At 40.9% G+C, this 22145-nt stretch overlaps 1 protein-coding gene across 5 annotated transcripts in view; it reads left to right on the forward strand.

Moving 5' to 3' along the window:
- The window catches only part of GJC1 (gap junction protein gamma 1), a 64877-nt gene extending 51670 nt beyond the window's left edge, over positions 1-13207 (forward strand). For all 5 annotated transcript variants that reach the window (XM_039331406.1, XM_039331403.1, XM_039331405.1 and 2 more), the window contains exon 2: positions 10250-13207. In XM_039331406.1, coding sequence (XP_039187340.1) covers positions 10269-11450 — 1182 coding nt within the window. In that variant the 5' untranslated portion in view covers positions 10250-10268 and the 3' untranslated portion in view covers positions 11451-13207. The remainder of the gene's footprint in view (positions 1-10249) is intronic.
- Positions 13208-22145: the final 8938 nt, after the last annotated feature.

Consider the following 22145-nt stretch of genomic DNA (forward strand, 5'->3'; position numbering starts at 1 on the left):
ACTTAAACTTAAACTTCTTATCTAAGATTTTCATTCAATCTCCATAATCTTCTCTCCTATCAAAAAAAAAAACTTAAAAGACATATAAATCCTAAACAAATCTAGGTACATTTAATTAAACAAGTTATCTTCTCTTAAAAATAATAATAATAATAATAATAAACCCCAATCATTAAACACATTATAATATACTCTGAACCTTTTCATATCATACTTATGTTATTATCCATCATTCTTTATAAACTCCCTCCAAAACACAAATTTGAACATTACTTAAAACATTAGAATTCCCTTATACACATTTAAATCTTTACCAATAACAAATTCCATCCACAATAAACACATTCCTTATCAGTCTCTCTTGTCCATAAACCATTAAAATTCCCTTATACACATTTAAATCTTTACCAATAACAAATTCCATCCACAATAAACACATTCCTTATCAGTCTCTCTTGTCCATAAACCTCAAAAGAAGTGCTTTGAAAACTGCCCTTAAAGCTAACTCCAAAAAGTTTGTAAATCTTGCTTCTCCCACAGACTCAGTACTCTTTTGAATACTTAAACTAAGTACTTAAACTTAAACTTCTTATCTAGAATTTTCATTCGATCTCCATCCTTGTCAGTCTCTCTTATCCATAAATCTCGAAAGAAGTGCTTTGAAATCTGCCCTTAAAGGTAGCTCCAAAAAGTTTATAAATCCTGCTTCTCCCGCAGACTCAGGAGCCAATACTTGTGAGGCTTCCTTAAACTCCTTCTTCTGTTGCTCTTTTTCTTTACGATTATATGTTGCACGAGTTGTCCTCTGCTCCTTCATCTGGACTTGTTGAGGCCCCTCAAACTAAGATTTCCCATTTTTCATTAATATAGGCTCTTCAGACTGCAATTCTACCCTTAAAAGTTGCTCCAAAAAATTTATAAATCCTACTTCTCCCGCAGATTCAGAAACCAATAGTTGTGAGGCTTCCTTAACCTTCTTCTGTTGCTCCTTTTCTTTACAGTTATATGTTGCACAGGTTATCCTCTGCTCCTCCATCTCAACTTGTTGAGGCCCCTCAAACTGAGGTTTCCCAATTTTCATAAGTATAGGCTCTTCAGACTGCAATTCTACCTTCTTTTCTTCCAAAGCTTTAAACTTAATAGATGGCGATGAACATACCCCCAGGACCGAAGTATAAAAGTCTTTTGCTTGAGAAACAGTATTAAGTCTATAACATATCCCCAGGTAATTCACCACCATTCCAATCGGAACATCCCATCTGAACAAGATTCGTCTCTTTTTAAGTTCATCTGCTAAAAAAGCAAACTCCTTTCTTCTTCTTAAAATTTTAGATGGGATCTCCTTTAGAATTATAACATCTTGTGAAGCAATTTGAAATCTCTTCTTATAAAAAGCTTGTATAATTTCGTTGCGCAGGGATCTTTTCCCAAAGTAAATTACCACATCTCTTGGCAAATTCTTTTGCACTGCCACCACAGAGTTAACTCTAAATAATTTTTCAATTTCACTAAGTATTTCCTCTTTTTCTTTATTCAAAATCACAGCAAAGTCCTTTGCAACCATCTCTCTCAGATCTCCTTGCACAGACTCTCCCAAACCTCTGATTCTTAAGGCATATTCCATTTGTCTATATTGAAGCATAAGAATCTCATTTTCCATTTCTTTTTCCATGCTTTCAAATTTTCCCTCCATCAATTCCACTTTTTCTTCTACCTCTTCTACACGAGAGTTCAGCTTTTCAAGAACAGAGGCAACTCCTTTTAGAGCCAAAACTATCTCTTGCCTCAAAATCTTATTATTTTCCTCTAAAATCTCTTTCATTTCTGCCCTAATTTGAGATATAACATTTCCCATCATATCTTGCAAATCCTTCACAATTATTGGCTGTACCAAGGAAGAGGGTGAAGCTATTGATTTAGGTTGTTGCACTGATGATAACACCGAAGAAGAAACCACCTTAGGAGTTGTAGGAATTACTGGACGCTTTGGAGCCATCTTAAAAAAAATCTTTACTCCTTCTTAAAAATTACAAAAATTAAGCAAAAGAAAAAGAGAGATTAAGTCCAAAAAAATTCAAAAAATCCTTCAAAAGGAGATCATTATAACAAAAAGATACTGAACGCTTTGGAACCATCTTAGAAAAATCTTTACTCCTTCTTAAAAGTTACAAAAATTAAACAAAAGAAAAAGAGGGATTAACTCCAAAAAATCAAAAAATCCTTCAAAAGGAGATCATTATAATAAAAAGAAAGGAGTTAAAAAAAGAAAAGGGAAGAAGAAAAAAATAATTAAATAGAAAAATCCATTCCATTTTTTTAAAAGTACAAAAAGCAAAACAAAGAAGTTAAACAAAAATAATAATGCTTCTAAAATCCAAACCCAACATCAAAATCAAATCCATATTCCGTTCCAATCATTAAAAAAAAAAGGAAAAGGATAAAAAAAACACCAAAAAGCCTGCCGATCGCCATTCTACCTTCCCAAAGGAAAAAAAAAAACCGAAAGGCTTGCCGATCGCCATTTTACTTTCCCTTTCAACAAAAGGAAAAAAATAAAAAGAGGGAATATAAAAGTAAAAGTAAATCTTTAAACTTAAAATCCAAATAAAATCAAAGAAAGCAAAAGCTAAATCCTCTACTCAGCTCTGTCCGCCTCTAAAAAAAACTCACCAGATCACTTTAATCGCGGAGGTGGTTGCAGCGGCTTGTTTTGTCCCTAGGGACAAAAGCAGCTGGGAAGCGGAGACAGTCTGAACTCCGTGGGAGCACTCCTCTCACCCCCCCAAAAAAGCCTTGGGGGTGCATGAGAGTGGCTCTACCACTATTCAGACAACCCTCTTCCCCCCCCCCTTTGCCCGGGAGGGGGATTTTGAACCGCTGAACAGCTGATGGCCGCTGTTCATAGCGATTCAAACACCCAGGAGGACGGCTACAAAGTAGCCGCCATCGTGCGCGCAGATCCACCGGAAGTGGATGAACTAATCCATTTTTTAAACTTAATTTACAACATGGCTTTAAAAAAAACAAAAATAGTTATCCTATTCTAGCTATAATGTGCGTAGGTGGTTTTTGAGTTATATACAACAATTCATTCAGCAATTGTTCAAAAGTATGTGGTGCTGAATAAATGTTACCTATGCCTGGTCCACAAAATTATGGTCATTGTAGTGCCCACTGCAGTTACGACTATTGCAGTGCCCTCTGCATGCATGTAATCAAAATTAGAGAATATGGCAGCCTGCCCACACTTAAAAGGGGTAGGTATTCCAACTGTCACCCTTTTAGCCATCCTGCACAGTGGTATACAGTAGCGTCATACTGGGGCTGAAGTAGGGAAGCCCAGATCTCAGCCAGCTGCCACCATCCCTAGGCCTGTGTCTCAACCCCTGTGCAATTGCCACCAAGGAGTGCTGCCTCATCTCCTCACTGGGCCAGCCAATCTGTGGAAAGTCATTTCTGCCACCCTGCACACTGCTGATCCTGCTGAGCCAGCACTCTACTGGTCCTGTTTAGAGCAGGGCTTTTCAACCTTTTCACCCATTGTACCACTTTTAGGATATGGCAATATCCGAGTACCACCAGTCGCCTAGCAAGGTGTCAAAAACTTGATGACCAAAAAAAAAAAAAGGAAAAAAGTGATAAAGTACAGGTAGCCCTCGACTTACAACAGTTCGCTTAGTGACTGTTCGAAGTTACAGTGGCACCGAAAAAGTGTCCCCCAAGGCACAGTCGAGCAAGACGCCTACCTGCCTGCCCGGCGGCGCTCTTCCTCCTGTCCAAGGTTTTCACTGTTGTGAGCATTTCTGTTGAGGATTGGCAGTGGGGGTGGGGTGGGGAGTGTTTGGTTTTTATTCCCCCCGTCTGCAGTGTGGTTGCAGCAGGTTTTGGTCACTTCACATGACCCTGGGACACTGTGACCGTCATAAATATGAATCATTTGCCAAACATCTGAATGTAAATCACAAGACCCTGGAGATGCTGCAACATTCCAGCTGATTGGTGCTTCTTCTGGGCTCAGCAGAAGTGCCAGGATCAGTGCCAAGCTCCAGCTGGAGTCTGGCGCTGATCCTGGTGCTTCCACTGAGACCTGACAGCCCTGCTGTTCCAGCCATCTCTCACTCAGGCTTGTGCGGTGCTGCCACCGGTTCAGCTCATTCCCCTCCCCTGCTACCACTTTTCTAGGATGGTCACATACCACCTGCCAGGTGTCAATGTACCACAGGTGGTACCCGTACCATTGGTTGAAAAGCCCTGGTTTAGAGAGTTATCCTGTGCTCATCTCACACGGCCAGGGCCGAGAGAGCAACTGGAGTGCAAGGTGGCAAAGGCTGGCGGAGACAGGAAGGAGGAGTACTGGAACAGGAGGCAGTCTTTTCTTACCTTATGGAGACTTGGGAGTGGAAGGAATTAAGCTGGAAGTGGCCTGGCTTGGGATGGTTCCTCATTTAATGACTGGTGAAATTTGGTTTACACAGTGAAAAGGAGTGCTAGGATTGCTGTTGCTAAGGAGGCAGCAATGTGATGTTGCAGGTTTAGTATCGCATCACTTAGTAATGGAAATTTCAGTCCCAGTTACCATCACATGAGGTAATTGAGGACTGTCTGTATTTGGTGTGTTTCTTAATTGGAAGTTTTTAAGTAAAACTATTTTTCAAATATTGGGAGAAAATACATTAATTATCTTTCATTTAATGCTTTTGTGTATAAAAGTCATTTTGTTTTCAGGTATCAAAAATACATAAAACAATATAATGTCTCTATTCAGGAAATAATAATGTTTAGTATGTCAAGTGGTGATAGGTGTAGATGTTCAGCATAAACCTGAAATACATTTGCGGAGATAGAGAGTTCTAACATTTATCCACGCTTTTGAAGATTATGTTACTATATTTGGTTTTCCAATCAGACTGCTGCAATCTGAGAAACTGTGAGTGTTTCTAAGGAAGTGAACATGCTCCTGCTGTTGATTTCATGTGGATATTCCATAAAACTGAATTAGCCATGTATGGCTATTTCAACTAAATACATAAAACTGCCAAAGGGCAGACAGGCTACAAGAATGCTACCCATACATGGCTTGTAGGAAACTGTGTTTTTATTTTTCTATTTTCTTTTTAGATTTCTAAATGCCCCAAATGATGTAATAGGGTAGCTATAACATGATTTTGAGATGATTAAATATTTTCTGCATAGTTGCAAGGCTAGATATGTCAAGGATAGTGGTCAGTTGCTGAACCAGATTTTCAGAGTAGTCTGGAGCATTTGGAGCCCTTGGTACATGACTTCCTGCAGGATATGTTTCATTCTGTGTGTTGTCTCTGCTGCTGTCATGTCTATTTAATCCTAGGTGAAAACATGCTGTTTTGTTTAATGTTATGGCCATAGCTCCAAGCATAGCTGGAACTCTTTGGCTGTAGTTCCACAAGAAAAAGGAAACCAAACCAATTCAAAATCAGGCAAGCAATCCTCTCAAATCCTTCATTGTCTAACCCAGGCCATCCAGATTTTTAGTAGGTCTGCAGTCGTTACACTTCAATTGTACTTCGCTCACTTGTTTTCAGTAGTGTGTTCTTCTCAGAAGCAAACATAAACTTAACAAAAACTTCTGTAAGTTTTTAGCATAATTTGCATGAGCTGGAGAAAAGGTTACTTATTGTTTAATGTTTATGACATCGTTAACAGAATAGGCAAAAAAGGGCTTCTGAGATGCTTTTCAAATGTTAGTATCATTAAAAATTACATTCCTCTTTTTAGTATTTGTCCTACGTATCATAAAATCATAAAAAATCATAAAATCATCTTGAATTCCTGGTATGGAACGTACAAAGTCCACATTTTTGTTTTCTAATGATATAGATAGATTTATGAAAAGAAGAAAGAGAAGAAAATTGCTTGTAACTGTATAACTGCTTCTCTTCTCCCTTTTTATTTTCTTTATGTTCTAATACCTGATTTGCCTCAAGGTGGGTGTGGGGGGAGATAAGCCATGCTTTGTTAAAATACCAAAACAGGCTGGCAGAACAAAGCTTCTGTTGAGAACTGAGAACTAGTTAAATCCACAGCTTTTTTTTAAATGCAGCTTTTCTTTATAACATGTCACATGAGATAAATTTGCATGAACTGAATAATCCTTTTATTTGGAAAATGAAATGACTAGAAAAATAATCTTGGAGGTTGCATGTTACAGAGCTGACTGCAAAAGTTGTGGCATTGAAATCTTGGAAAATTTGGATGTATATTTAACTATTTTTGTATCATTATCATTCAAAATAAGAAAACTGTCAATGTGGCAGGCGTAAAAAAATGGGCATCTTTGGGCCTACTTTATAATGCTTCCATTGGCAAAAATAATATGTAGTTTCCCAACATTTTCTGTAGCTAGCTAAGAGACTTTCTGTTTTTGCTTTTGGGTTTTTTTCTCAACTTTTCCTTGTAGAACTCTTCTAGCTCAAAATTATTCCTAGGTCTCCTTGCATGTTTTACATGTATGAGATCTCTCTACATTTCAGCCAGCAATGCTCATACCAAAATGATGAAATGTGTTGTGACCTCCTGACACAAACTCCACTATGTATTTGCGTGGGATGTCTGTACATATATAAAAGGGGGATAGTGTTAGTGTTGCAATGCCCACTTTGTCACTTGCTTCCTTTTGCCTCTTTCTGTGCACCCCCATCTCCAAAGAGATTGTCAATAACAGTAAATTCTGAGATTGTAAAGGTATTTCAAAACTTTTATTTTTCTTTCCTGTAAGTACTTCAAAATTGATTTGGAAGTAGGGTTATAATTACAAATATAAGAGCACAAGAATTTTATTTTTAAAGAAAATTTATTAATAAGCAAGTCTCATTTTTGAATAGGAGTTTAGGTAGTCTTATTCCAAAATCCTCACTTTGATATAAAAGTGTTGAAACTAGAACCAGACATTATCTGGGCTTTCTTGGAAGGTACATGTGAATTGCTCTGTTCTGAAGGCAAGGTACGGTACTTCCAAACATGTTTTTTTTTATTATGGAATTATTTCATTTTTTTTATACTACAACTATGTAGTGTAATTTCTAATGTAACTTCTATATTTTTTTCACACCACAGAAAATTGGATGTGGTTATTTGTTGTGTTTAACTATTTACTAGATTTATAAGGCAGCCCAACTCAATTTGACTGTGTATGGCATACACCAGGGGTAGGCAACCTTGGCTCTTTTATGACTCATGGACTTCAACTCCCAGAATCCTGAGCCTGGGAGTTGAAGTCCACAAGTCACAAAAGAGCCAAGGTTGCCTACCCCTGGCATACACCAACAAGAAATAATAAATCAGGGGAAAATCCAAATAACAAAAAACATTGAATAAATATAAAATTAAAAAAATGCTGGCCAAGCATAACAATAAAAACAACCAAAATGGAACTCTGTTCAACTGGACCCAAATTCCTGGAGAAAAAGCCTGGATATAACAGCCCTTTCCCAAAGATGAGTGGAGTTGGAGGCTGTCTTATATCAAGGGTGGGAGGAAGCATTCTAGAGCACAGGGGCCACTACCAAAGTGGTGGTTCAGGACCCATAAGGTGGCAGGCAGATGTTGTGGGAGAAATTGGTCCCACAACTAACCCAGTCCTATGCATGCAGGATTTTAAAGGTGATAGCCAGCACTTTAAATCACACTCAGAAGCTTGCACGAGCCAATGCAGCTTGTGGTGTAGTAGTATACATGGATATAATTTAGCTGTGCCTATAACTACCTGAGTTGCTGTATTTTGGACCAACTGAAACTTCCAGATGTTCTTCACAGGCAGCCCCATGGACAATATGTTGCAGTAGTTTGAATTAGGAGGTGACTAAGGGATGCATGACATGAGCAGGGTCCAGGAATGGTCACATAAGATGCTCTTGGGCAAAGTTCCCCTGTCCACAGCTGTCATCTGCTCTTTGAGCAAGAGCTGTGAATCCAGGAGAATCCCCAGATTGTATACCAAGTCTGAACAAGGCACTGCTATCTCATCCAGACCCAAAGATTGACACACTCCAACTCCCAGATCTAGAAGACCTAAAACCTATTACTACCCAGTCTTGGCAGGACTGAACCACAATCTGTTCTTCCCCATCCAGTTCTTCACAATCTCTGGGCATTAGGATAGAACGTTAACCTCATTCAGCTGGCTGGAAATAAAAATGTACAACTGGGTATCATCTGTGTTTTGATGATACTTTACCTTGTACAACAAATAACCACACCAAACAATCTTCATGTAGCTATTTAAAAAGAGAGGAGCACCACTGACCCTGCAAAGCAGGAGCCTCTGGCTGAACTGTTCCTTTCCCACAAACACTGATTGCAACTGACTACATCAAAAGGAGAACCACTGCAAAATTGTGCCTCACATTCCCAAGGCCCCAGAAGGATACCATGGTTGATGGTATCAAAAGCTGCTGAGAGATCAAAGCGAACTGGTATGGATTCACCACCCCTACTCCAGCTTACTACAGGTCATCAATAAGTGCAATCAAACCCATATGAATACTATATCCCAGTCTTCATTCTGTTTCCTTTATGGAAGAACCTGTTTTCCACCCATCAAAAAACTACCAATTGTTCATATAAAAGATCTGCCAGGTGATAGCAACTCCAAAACTCCATATACAACAAGTGTATATGCACACAGATTGAATGAATCTGCAGTAATTGAATTTTAAAAACGTAAGTTTTAAAGATAAAGTTCGCTGCTGCTGAACTTACTCCCTCCTTTCTTCCTTTCCTAATAGGAAATCTATACTAAATGTCTGAGATTACCTTGTGTGATTTGATAATCAAACAATGGTTATGTCCCTCGATTTGCTGTTGTACTAGATAACTGACATTCTTGCTTAATTTCTTACTGCTCATTCCGTGACAGTTACATATCTGCTTAGTTTATGCTGATTTTAAATATATTTCACTCTTTTGCCATAGCTTAAAGAGAACTCCAGTATTGCGGTTCTGAATATCAAACTTAAAAAAGGATAATCCATTTTAAATGGACACACAATTTGTTAATCACAAAAATACAACTTAAACATTAGAGTTGTTTATAAGTACTGTTTAACAAACCAAAAATCAATTCTGTCAGTTTAAACCTAACTTGACACAAAACTCTAAACTGGGAGGGTGAGACTTTATAAATTAAATTGATTTAAATATTTTTTCAGGGTTGCAAATGGAATGGGATGTGTTTCAATTATTTTTCAGATTATGAAGGAATATGCAGTATAAGTCCTTTCTACCACATAGAACATATTTAGGATTGGTTCAGATCAAATAGTTTTTTAGTCTATAAACTTCATTTAACAGCTTCATATTCAGGTTAAGAAAATGGAATGAAAGTGCAATTTCATACTTCAGATATAATGGAGAATTGTTTAAATTAGCTTGTACATGCTGAAGGCAAGCATGCCTTTAAACTTTTACAATGCAGTTCAGTTAGAACGTGTGCTTTCTTCAGGAAACCAGTTAGAAAGATCCCTTTTCCTCCATAGTTTAACTGTATTCTTTTCATTGTTCATTTGTATTTATCTTATGTTTGGATTTTGGGAGAATTATGTATATTAAAATTACACTGAAAGGAGTCGTGATGGCAAAAAGTTTAGGAAGCGTGAATTAGATAATGAAAATGAAATAAAGTATTCTTCAGATTAAAATATAAACGTTACATAGAAGTTTAGAATGTATATTCTTTTCAGGAAAATTCAGACAAAATATGAATATAACATTGAACAGTGGAAACATATTTTAAAATGTTCTACTAGGCTGTCTGGCCTTTGTTGGAAACTGTTTGGATATTACGGAGAATCCTCAACTTTTATGATCAGTCACTTAGCAACTGCTTGAAGTTACAACTGCTTCCAAAAGGGGTCTTTACAACCTGGATTTGAAGTTTTGATAGCTTCCCTCATCCCCCTCTGCAGTTACCTGACTGAATTTGGGACTTTTGATAAAATTGAACATTTATATAAATATGTTCTGGCTTGGGCTTAGACAAGTTCAAATTAACAAAATAAAAGTAGAACTAAATCATGTCACTATAAAATGTTAATAAATATTAAATGGAATCATTTTAGACACTTACTTTCTAATTTGTTTCAGGTTGCAATAGAAGCAATATATGGAAAATGGTAAAATCATGTATGATTCAAATTCAATGCCGGCATATTTTTCCTTTGTTTAAAAGAATGTATTTAAAACCTATTCTGTTCCCCTCCTTTGTTGTTCTTAGGTAAACATCTTTGACCACGATGAGTTGGAGTTTCTTGACCCGTCTACTTGAGGAGATCCACAATCATTCCACATTTGTTGGGAAGATCTGGCTGACTGTGCTGATTGTATTCCGCATTGTTCTCACTGCTGTGGGAGGGGAATCCATCTATTATGATGAACAAAGCAAATTTGTTTGCAATACAGAACAGCCAGGTTGTGAAAATGTGTGCTATGATGCTTTTGCCCCCCTCTCCCATGTGAGGTTTTGGGTATTTCAAATCATCCTAGTCTCTACTCCCTCAGTAATGTACTTAGGCTATGCTGCTCACAAAATAGCTCGGATAGTGGAACATGGTGAAACGGAACGGAAGTTACGAAGCAAACCTCTTCTAATGCGCTGGAAACAACATCGAGGTTTAGAAGAAGCAGAAGACGATAATGAGGAAGATCCAATGATGTATCCAGAGATTGAGGTAGAGAGCGAACGAGAGAACAAGCAAAATCCATCCTTCGCAAAAATAAAGCATGATGGTAGGAGGCGAATCCGAGAAGATGGGCTTATGAAGATTTACATCTTTCAACTGCTGAGTAGGACTATGTTTGAAATTGGCTTCCTGATAGGCCAGTACTTACTCTATGGATTTGAAGTCAGTCCAACGTTTCTTTGTAGCAGAAATCCGTGTCCTCATACTATTGACTGTTTCATTTCAAGACCCACAGAAAAAACCATATTCCTGCTCATCATGTATGGTGTGAGTGGTTTGTGTTTACTTCTGAACATCTGGGAAATGCTTCACTTGGGATTTGGCACCATTCGGGACACACTGAATAGCAAGCGAAAGGAGCTAGAAGATTCAGGAACTTACCATTATCCTTTTATTTGGAATACCCCATCAGCTCCTCCAGGGTACAATATTGCAATGAAACCTGATCAGATACAGTACACAGAATTGTCTAATGCCAAAATAGCACATAAACAGAACAAAGCCAATATTGCCCAAGAACAACAATATGGCAGCAATGAGGAGAACATTCCCACTGAACTGGAGAACATTCAGCGAGAAATCAAAGTAGCTCAGGAACGCTTAGATCTTGCCATCCATGCATACAATAATCAGAATAATCCATCCTGTTCCAAGGAGAAAAAGCCTAGAGGCAGCTCAAACAAAAGCAGTGGCAGTAGTAAATCAGGGGATGGGAAAACTTCTGTTTGGATTTGATGCTCTTCACTTAAGAGGGAATGCATACCTTTTTCTCATGGCGTATTATATCTAGCAAACTGGGTGCAAAATAATTTCCAGTAAAAAAATAATTGGCCTTAGTAAAATCCAGAGATATTTCGTGCTGCTAAATGGTATTGTGCAAAAGAACAGAAGAGAAAAGTAGTTATGCTCACATTCTGATGTTTCCAAAACTTGTATTCATGTTTCTTCCAGATCTGCAGAAGTCCCAGGGATTTTTTCAATTATTTTTGTTAAAACAGTTTATACTGTATGTACAGTATTATGGTACCTTTTATTATGCACATTTTTGTATTTGTACATTGGATATCTCAATTATACATTTTATATTAAAAGGAATCAAATAGGAATTTTCAATGTTCTTCTGAAGCTTTCCTCCTCAATTTCATAGAGATGGCTGATGTTACTTTGAATTTTATAAAGGTTTGAATTATGGAGCAGATAATTCTGGATGACTGTTATGAACAGCTATAACCCCTTTTTCATTCTTGTCCCAACCAAATAAATTAAACTTTAGGTTAGTGAAATATGTCTTCAGGTGTAGTCAGATTTTTTTTTTCCTGTAGTGAATATCTTTGAATCTGAGTGAACAAAAAAAGTGAATTTCAGACTGGCTGCTTCTGGCACATAACCTTGCATTCAGTTTATGAAAGTCTTTCAAGAAAAAAGTACCTGGAGTTGATATTTTGTGAATTAAAAAAAGTAAGAGTTCAACCACTCTGAAAATAAAACTAAAATAAATAAATTGATGGTTGATTTAAAACATATATTTGATACTGCACAGTTGGGACAGCAATTAGGTATCCTTCAGATAATTTACACTGCAGCTCCCATATTACTGACTTACATTGGAATTAGAGTCCAAAAATCTAAATGGTACTAGGTTGCCTATCTCTAATTTAGGAATGATTTCATCACCTCTTGAGCTTGGAAACAATTTAAACTTTGGAAAAAAGTTAGGCAAGTTAAACTATTGTTGAGCCAAAGAGAAGGTCTGCTTTCTTGAAACTTGAAGTAGTACTCAAATGGTGGGGAAAAACATCTCGATTTAAGGGAAATATAAACCGAATTAAAAAATATTTGCCTTTATTTTGAAGTGGGAAATGTTACTTTAAAGGCATGTGATATACTGTATAGCATGGTTCTTCAGGAAGTTCTTTATTGTGAGACATAGTGAGGGATTGTGAATTTGAAGTGATGGAAAAATTTGTACTTTGAAAAATCTGTTTATTTTAGCAGTATCCACCTAAGGTCAGTCTTCCTCCTTTGGTCTTTTAAATTCCTGTCCTGCTATTTATGTATTGCATACAAAAAGCAGCAGGAAACTACTTGGGAGCAGTATATTCTAGTCAGCCTTGTGAAACTGCAGGCTGTTCTAATTAATTACATAGATCCTTTGAAGGAGAGCTTCAGCTCCATACAGCAAGCTGGAAGTCTTAACTTCTTTCCTAATGAGAACAAAATAGTTATCGGCTTTTGGAGTTTGCCCATTATTTGGTTCATAGATTCAATGTATTTGAATTGCTGTGGTTTTATCTACTATGGTGCTGAGCTGACATTTGCAAAATGTCGTTAGAAAATGGTGTTGTATATTTTATTGCATTCAAGATACAGTAAAATCTGAATTAAAAACAATGGGTAGCAATGACAGTATCCCAAGTGCTTGTCATTTTTCCTACTGGCTTTGCAGAACCTATACAGAAATCTAACAGCTATTTAGGTGGAAAATGGGGCTGTGTCCAAATTTAGATGCATTCAACCCATTTTTGGTAGCAAATGGAGCTGCTTGAAATAGGTATTGGTTGGAGATACTTAACAAGCAGGATAGGCAACATTGTGGGAAAGGACGGGTTCTTCCAAAATTGGACAGAGGCATCTTTTGTGTGTGATGTTCAAATTATACAGACTACATCTGACTGACTACTCCATCCACCACACACAAAGCCTGTCTCATTTAGCAGAATCTCCAGTTTTTCATGCAATGATTTAAAAGGCCTAGATCAGGGGTCAGCAACCTTAAACACTCAGAGCCACTTGGACCCATTTCCCACAGAAAACACTGGGAGCCGCAAAACTCACATGTGCATGCGTGCTGGAAAGGGGGCTTGATTGAAGAGTTTAATTAAAAATAGAGGCTGCTGTGCATGAGTTCTCTCTCTCTCTCTCTCTCTCTCTCTCTCTCTCTCTTTCTCCCTTTCCCTCTCTCCCCCTTTCTCTCTTTCCTTTCTCCCTCCCTCTCCCTCTCTCAGAGCTGACTTCATGCAGTTCTCGGACTAGCTGACACACATTCTTATTGGGCTGGGTCTCTCCTGCCCTTGGTCTGCCAGTCCTCTTCTCCAGCAGGATGACTGTAGAATCCACCGGATGGTTATTACAGCCTTCCTGCTCAGCAGACTAGGTCAGAACTTTGGCCACGCCTCTCCTTTGGGCGTGTCTCCCAGTTTTGACTTAGTCTTGAGCTCGGCAACATGTAGTTGGTTTAGGCTCCACAGATAGATTAGGTTAAATATTTAATTTCACTGAAATTTGGTCTTCAATCAAAATTATTATTAGGGTAAACTTAATTGGCAACTTTCAAATTCAAAATTGGCTGGAATTAGCAACTGAAGGAATTGCCGGCAACCGGCTTGTGGCTACGAGCCTCGGGCCTCTTGGCCAGCTCAATCAGCTTGTTTACAAGCCTTTTTTCCTTCGATCGCTCGGTCTCTGCCTTCGAGCTTCTGTTCGCTTGCAGTCAGACCGTTTTTTTCCTTGTTGAACGGCTTCCGGATCGCTACCGGCATCAACGGCGGCTACACAGCTGAGGAGCGGAGAGTTCCCGGCAGCCGGATCCGCTCGGAGGAGTCCATGTGGACAAAAGCATCCCAGTCTCGGAGGAGCACAAACAGCAAGTGAATTATTGGGGCCCTTTTTTCCTGGGCTTTGGCCATTAGCTTTCTTCGCTTATCCTCTTCTTTCACTTTCACTTTCCATTCCTCCTGACTCTAAAGGGGGCACGGCCGCCATCTTGGATGCGTGTTTCACTGGCAGCCGCCATTTTGAGAGTGTCACAACAGCGGGCGCCATTTTGGGTGCAGATTATAGACGGACATCATTTGGGGTGGGTCTAACCGCAGCGAGACTCCCGGTTTCTTTCATTAAGTGAAGGGGTATCGATCTTCCTTGCAGGAGGGATACCTGCTTCACCCCAGGGGCCTAGCCTGTCAGCCCCTATACTGGGGGAAAAAAAGAGCTCAGTCTATTAGGATAATCCTGAGCTCGTTAACTGCTGTTTTCATTAGCCGTGTTCGGTGACACTATCACAAACAATTCTTCTGGTGAAGGAGCGAAAAGGGAAATTTTTTTTTTCCAACTGTTCAATAGAGTGTGGCATTTGTCACCGGCCTGACAAGGGGTTTTAGCAAATCTCTTGACTGTCCGGCCATTGCAGTTGTACAGAGCGAGGATTGACTCCTTTTCATCTCTGTCAATTGATCTGCGTACTTGGGATTCCCCCCCCCCGCCTCCAGGTATTTCCTACTCGGTATACCTGGTGCGCAATGGCAGACAGCGCCTCGCCTTCAGCCTCACAGGGTTCCAAAATGCCTCCCCCACAACAACAAAAGCACAGATCCACTGAATTAGAGTCGGGGGGGGGAGAAAAAAGCCAAAACAAAGCTTATATCTGAGAAGGAGCCCTCCAAAACAGCTGAGTGAGAGGCCTCGAGGAGACATTTGGCATTGGAAAAACAGTTCTCTAGGGCCCAAAGACTCAGGTCCAATGAGGCTGAGATCGTTTCCCCCGCCCCATTGGAGGATCCTATACCCGAGCCCACATTTATTTCTTCTCAGGATATTCTAAGAACTTGGTCTCCTCAGGGGAAACTGAGCAGATTGGTTTCCCTCGCTCATCATCATCATCACCAGATCAGGTTCCGGCTGTGGCTGGCCCTAGTGGCAGGTCTCAGGAGGACATATGGTCTGCTCAATTTCAGTCCTTCATGCAAAATGCATTCACTCAGTTCATGTCCTCCAAGGGAAAACTGACCTTCCAACCTCCATCCCAAACAAGGATAGCCACTGTTTCTGCTACAGATGTTTCAGAGACCTCTTCACAGCTGGGAGAGGCGGAGTTGGTGGACCTAGACATAACTGACATACCTTTGTCGGAAGATGAGGCTGCTCCTGAGCAGACCTCAACTTCAGGTCTCTTTGACCCTTCTCTCTTTAAATCTCTCTTGATCAAAGCAATTACCACTGTTAATCTCACTTCAGTGCAGGAGGAGAAACCTTCTACCAGTCAGGAGGCTATCCCTGTGTTCACAATGAAGGTAGCGGAGGACAAGTATATTCCTTGCCCAGAGGTTTTTCGCACCTCCGTGGAAAACCAATGGTCTTTGCTGGCAGCTCCACCTGCTCCTAACAGTGTAGAAAAGAAACTGTTTAACATTTCTCCTTCATTTGCCTCACTTTTGGAGGTACCCACTGTTGATAGTCCTTTGATCTCCTTATTTTCTACATCTGCTATTCCAGGGGACATGGCAGAGACCCTGAAAGCGGAGGACAAGAAATTTGAGCTCTCTCAAATTTAGGATTTTTAAGTTTTTTTTTTTTTTTTTGGATAGGTGAGAAGATTATGAAGATTGAAGGAAATATGTATTTATTTTAAGTTTTCTAAGAGTATTTAGTTTTAATGGTATAACAAAGGTTTATATGTTTATTTTTTTGTATTAGGATAAAGAAAGAGGGAGAAATTAGATTTTATATTATAGGCATAGATATTCAAAGAAAGTAATGTTTAAATTTGCGTTTTTGGAGGGAGTTTATATAGAATGATGATTGTATTTAAATTTGTTTAGGTTTTAAAAGTGTTTTAAGTTTTTTTCTTAATTAAGCCTGTACTTAGCTCTGGGAAGTTCAGGGGAGGGCTTGGGAGGTTGGGGAGGAGGGGGGTGAGGTAGGGTTGGGGGGGGTATGGGAAGGGGATTTGTTTTTGTAAAAATTTAAAAATTTTCAATAAAAAAAAAAGAAATTTGAGCTCTCTCTCCGTCGGGCACACCTGGCCTTGGCCTGGGCGGCCAAGTCTGCAACTTCTTCCTCCTTCTTTGCCAGGGCTTGTATCATGTGGCTTCGTGAACTACAAGCCAGCGTCCCTCCAGATCAGGTTAGAACACATCAAACTCTGGCCAAGCTAGTGGCCACGTCACAATACATGGCTGACGCCTCCTTACATTCAACTAAATATTCTGCAAGATCTATAGCAGCCACGGTTGCTTCTCGCAGGCTCCTATGGCTGAAACATTGAAAGACAGACTTGAAGACTAAATGGTGCCTGTCCACGTTCAAATATAGTGGGACACTCTTGTTTGGATCTATCCTGGATCCACACGTTAGTGAGGGCAAGGACAAACGCAAGATTTTAGTCCATCCTTCTAAAAAACTGGACAGGAGACCTCCACAGGAGTTCCGTAAACAAAGTTTCCGTCCCAGTGGCTCCTGGGAGTGGAGACAGCCCTTTCGGCCAGGGCAATCCTGGGATTGGCCAAGAGGCTCGTGATCCTTCTACTCTAGACAGGATCATTCCCAGGATCGCCAAAATACTGGAGCCAGAGGCCAATTCCAGTCTAAGCGTCCCTTCAGGGAATCTGGAGGCCGTCCTTACAGGCGGTCTAAGTGATGCCAGGGAGGACTCTCCCATTGGGGGTCGGCTGGAAAAGTTCAGCGACGTCTGGGAACTGACCACCTCCGACGCCTGGGTAATAGAGACCATCAAGTACGGTCTCACCTTAGAGTTCTACTCTCCCTCACCAGACCGCTTCATAAGGTGTCCACTCTCCCGGAACACTACCAAGGCAAACTTGGTAGCCTCGGCCATTTCTCATCTGGTAACAATTCAAGCCATAGAACCAGTACCAAGGGACCAGGAAGGAAAGGAGTTTTACTTCATTCTCTTCGTGGTTCCAAAGGCCTCAGGAGGGTGGAGGGCGATACTGGATTTGAAGGGACTAAATTATTTCTTAATCTACAGAAGGTTCAAGATGCAGTCCCTAAAGTCCATATTGGCCAGCTTCAGGAAGGGGGACTTCCTCTCTTCAATAGATCTCACGAAGGCTTTACATATTCCCATTCACCCACAATATCGCAGGTTTCTCAGGTTTTGCTATGCGCACCGGCATTACCAGTACAGGGCCCTTCCATTCGACCTATCCTCAGCCCCAAGGGTCTTCACAAAGATATTAGCAGTCATAGCGGCCCATCTCAGGTTGATGCCAGTGCACGTACAATGTTACCTGGACGATATTCTAGTTCAGTCCAGTTCTTTCCAGACAGCACAGTTGGACATTCAGACCACAATATTCACTCTTCAGAATCACGGGTTCTCTGTGAATTTCAAGAAGAGCCACATGACTCCCACAAGGAGACTCCAACATCTGGGGGCAATAATAGATTTGACACTTTGCAAAGTATACCTTTCTCAGGAGCGTCGAACCAGCATTAGAAAGCTGGTTCATCAAGTTCGGAAGGACAGGAAGGTGCCCCTGGCACAGCTGTCAAAGCTCCTGGGAAAGATGGTCTCTTGCATGGGTATCGTTCCGTGGGCCAGGCTCCACTCCAGGCTCCTTCAGTGGTTCCTACTTCCTTATCAGAGACAGAACCTCTGCTCCTCCAACAGGAAGGTCACAGTCCCACATCACACATCACTATCCCTACTTTGGTGGACTTCACCAGCAATGACCAAGGGAACCATTTTGAGGGAGCCCACCCGGGTCACCCTCACAACAGATGCGAGTCTGTTCGGTTGGGGAGCTCACCTGAGGACCCACTTGGCCCAGGGGCAGTGGTCACGATTGGATCTCGCCCACAATATTAATTGGCTCGAACTCCGGGCCATACACCTAGCGTTCCTCCAATTCTCCCCTTTAGTGAAGGGGAAGCATGTCCTTGTCCTGACGGACAACGTGGCAGCGAAGGCCCACATCAACAAAGAAGGAGGGACCCGGTCCTGGGAACTGATGCGAGAGGCATCGGATTTGTGTCTCTGGGCGGAGTGAAATCTGGTTTCCATTAGGGCGGAACATATTTCAGGGGCGGCAAATCGTCAAGCGGACTCCCTGAGCAGAGCCAAGGTGGACCATGCGGAATGGCGACTGGATCCGACTCTGTTTGAGGAGATCTCACTGAGGTTCGGGCGACCTCACCTAGATCTCTTTGCCACCCCGACAAACATACAGCTCCCCAGGTTCTTCTCAAGGTTTCCGACACAGGGAGCGGAGGGAACGGATGCCCTCCGATGTCGGTGGCCGGCTCAGCTCCTGTACGCCTTCCCACCACTTCCTCTGCTACCGGCGACCATATGCAAACTGATTCTGGAAGGAGCAGAGGTAGTCTTGATTGCTCCACATTGGCCAAGGCGTCCGTAGTTTGCCGACCTTGTGGACCTCTCAATCTCACCTCCGTGGAGAATCCCTCCGGACTGAGTGGTCCTCAGTCAGGGCAACCTCCTACATCCCAACCCGCAGTGGCTCCAGCTAGCTGCTTGGCACTTGAGCGGGAAGGTTTAGCCAGACAGTCTTATTCGTCCGGGGTGATTTCGATGATACAAGCATCGAGATGCCCTTCGACGAACAGGATCTATGACGCCACATGGAAGGCTTCTGCAATTGGTGTTCCATACATAAGTTGGAACCACTCTCGGTCACTATTCCAAATATTCTTGAGTATTTGTTAGAAGGTTTGAATAAGGGCTTGTCATACAGTACTATCAGAAGACAACTAGCGGCCCTTTCAACGGTTCTTTCCTGCGACAATTCTAGTCCCTTGTTGCAGCATCCGGCAATCTGTGCCTTTCTAAAGGGAGCGGTTAACACCAGACCCCCCGTGATACATCGCTATCCATCTTGGGACTTGCCCAAGGTGTTGCAGGCCTTGACATCATCTCCGTTTGAACCTCTCAGTTCATGTTCTCTCCACTTCTTGTCTTTGAAGGTGGCGTTCCTGGTGGCTATTACTTCAGCCAGAAGGATTTCGGAATTAGCTGCGCTTTCCGTCAGGGAAGATTTGTGCACCTTTTTCAAAGACAGGGTGGTCCTTAGACTGGATCCCTCATTCGTTCCAAAAGTTAATTCTATTTTTCACAGGTCTCAGGAAATAATCCTTCCCAATTTCTGTCCCAATCCCACGCACAGGCTGGAACGACAGTGGCATAAGTTAGACGTACGCAGGGCTCTGTGTTACTATGTGAAGCGTACTACATCCTTCCGTAAGTCGGAGCCCCTATTTGTATCTTTCCAACCTTCAGCCATGGGGAAGGTTTCTTCTTCAACCTTAGGTAGGTGGATTAGGGCTTGAATAACTCAGGCCTATTCTTTGCAGTCAATCCCTGTACCTTCACACATTACAGCTCACTCCACACGCAGTGCTGCCGTGTCGGCCGCATGGTCCACGCAGGCTTTGGTGGAGATTTGTAGAGCTGCAATGTGGTCTTCTCCTTCGGCGTTTGTCAGACATTACCGTGTAGATGCCTTCGCCGTGGCTGATGCTGCGTTTTGCAGGCGTGTACTTCAACAGATTGTTTCTTCTCATGGTTCACAAGCCTAGACTCTCCCTCCCGAGGGGACATGAGCGGCTTTGGTATGTCCCATCCGGTGGATTCTACAGTCATCCTGCTGGAGAAGGGGCGTTGTCTTACCTGAACGCCTTTTCTCAGCAGGATGATGTAGAATCCACACCCTCCCGTGTAGGTAGTCTAGGCAGGTTTTATGACAAGTGGAGCCATCGTGTTGTATTCGTCAGAGCTGCTTCGCCTCGTCAAAACTGGGAGACACGCCCAAAGGAGAGGCATGGCCAAAGTTCTGACCTAGTCTGCTGAGCAGGAAGGCTGTAATAACCATCCGGTGGATTCTACATCATCCTGCTGAGAAAAGGCGTTCAGGTAAGACAATGCCCCTTTCCCCACTCAGTGTATGTGTGTGTGTGTGAGAGAGAGAGAAGCGCAAGTCTGTCTCTGCAAATGGCGGAGGAGGCTGGGAGCCACAGGAGAAGGCTCAAAGAGTCACATATGGCTCCGGAGCCGTGGGTTGCCGACCCATGGCCTAAATACAAATGCACACCTATCTGCTGCTGTGTCTAAAAACCTGAAAAATTGCATTGAGAAATATGATAGTTTTGAATAAGAACAGTCATGCTTCTGCTATTGAAAAATCTATCTGAAAAATTATTTAAGGAAATGTTTTAAGATTTCTTTAATGTTGTTATTTTGCAGAGGCCATTCTGATTGAATGATGTAAATTTCACCCAAGCTGCTTTTGTTATTACACCAAGAAATTTGGGGGCTAGGTGCATGTTTAGTTTTTGTTTTACTGAAAAAAAAATCAGCCAAGATTTAATATTCATCTTTAAATGCACAAGACTGGATATAAAGATAGTGAACTGATAGGCCTGGCTTCTTCTAGAAGTAGCTATGAAGTTTTCCTAAAAGAGAATCTTTGATGGATGAGTAGCTTATAAAAAAGATTGTCTTAAATATACATCATTGCTTTGCCATTCTAGGACTCCCACACCTGAAAAATATTGTACCAAATTTTGCAATTTTTAACAAAGATACTTTGGATGCAGGATGTAGAAATATTGTACCAGCACGAAATACTCAGCTATTCAAGGACTATTTCAATACAAAACTACACTCAGTGAGAAGCTGAAAAATTTTACCAAATAAATATTTTCTAGAACCTTTATTCATCACTGAATTGAATTTAATAAAGTAACATATAGTCAAATATTGGGATGCTGCTATAAATAGAAAGACGAGAAATTAGCTCATGAGCTTTAGTCTGAAGTTTGTCTTGAATAAAACACAACCTGTGTTGGATACAAGAAGTCTACTAACAGTTGCACCGAAAGATGGGTGGCACACCTACAGTGTTTTAGGACATGAAAGATCATATGGTAATAATCAAATGTATAACAGCTGTTTGCATGACTGCAGATCCCAATATTGCCTTTCAAATGTAGAGGATAATGCTACTTCTTCCTTTTTTGCTTGGATAAAATAGCAGCTAAATTTTAATTTATCTCAGAGCCTTTTTAAACAAGCAAAGTGGGTGGATTGGGTCACATGCCAGTTCAACCCCCATGTCCAAGTAATAAAATCAAGGTTTTCCCTTTACTATTTTCAGGGACAGCCTTGGGTAGAATGAATGTTAGAAAGTAACTCAATCAATATGGTTGTTAGACTTGCCTTTATTTAATTCACTTCTTAACTGATCCCCAACTCTCCAATAATGCATTGAAGTCCTTAAAAGTACAGTAGAATGTTTGTGTCTTCAAATTATCAGAAGTGCTGCAACAATGGATCCAATGCATTCTGACCCTATTGATGATCACATATACCATCTCCTTAGGATATACTTGTTGCAATCTGCCTTTTGCACTCACAAGAGGAGGGGGAGTCAAGAAAATGTTATGTAGGAGATACCTATCCTTGTAAGGAAAGACCAAACTGTTAATCCCCAAAAGGTACTGTGTAAAAAGAAAGATTGAATTCTCTCCCCTGATCCTAAAGTCAAATAAAAAAAAAACCCCAACATTTTCCATTAACCTAATCCATGAGTGTGTAATGATCTGAAAACCCTTTTTTGTAAGTTTCTTTATATTTCTTAGCAAATAAAGTTAGTTAAAAAATATAAAACTGCACTA

Source organism: Crotalus tigris, unplaced genomic scaffold, assembly GCF_016545835.1.
Source record: "Crotalus tigris isolate CLP2741 ecotype Arizona unplaced genomic scaffold, ASM1654583v1 scf7180000024437.13266115, whole genome shotgun sequence".
In the NCBI taxonomy this organism is placed as follows: domain Eukaryota; kingdom Metazoa; phylum Chordata; class Lepidosauria; order Squamata; family Viperidae; genus Crotalus; species Crotalus tigris.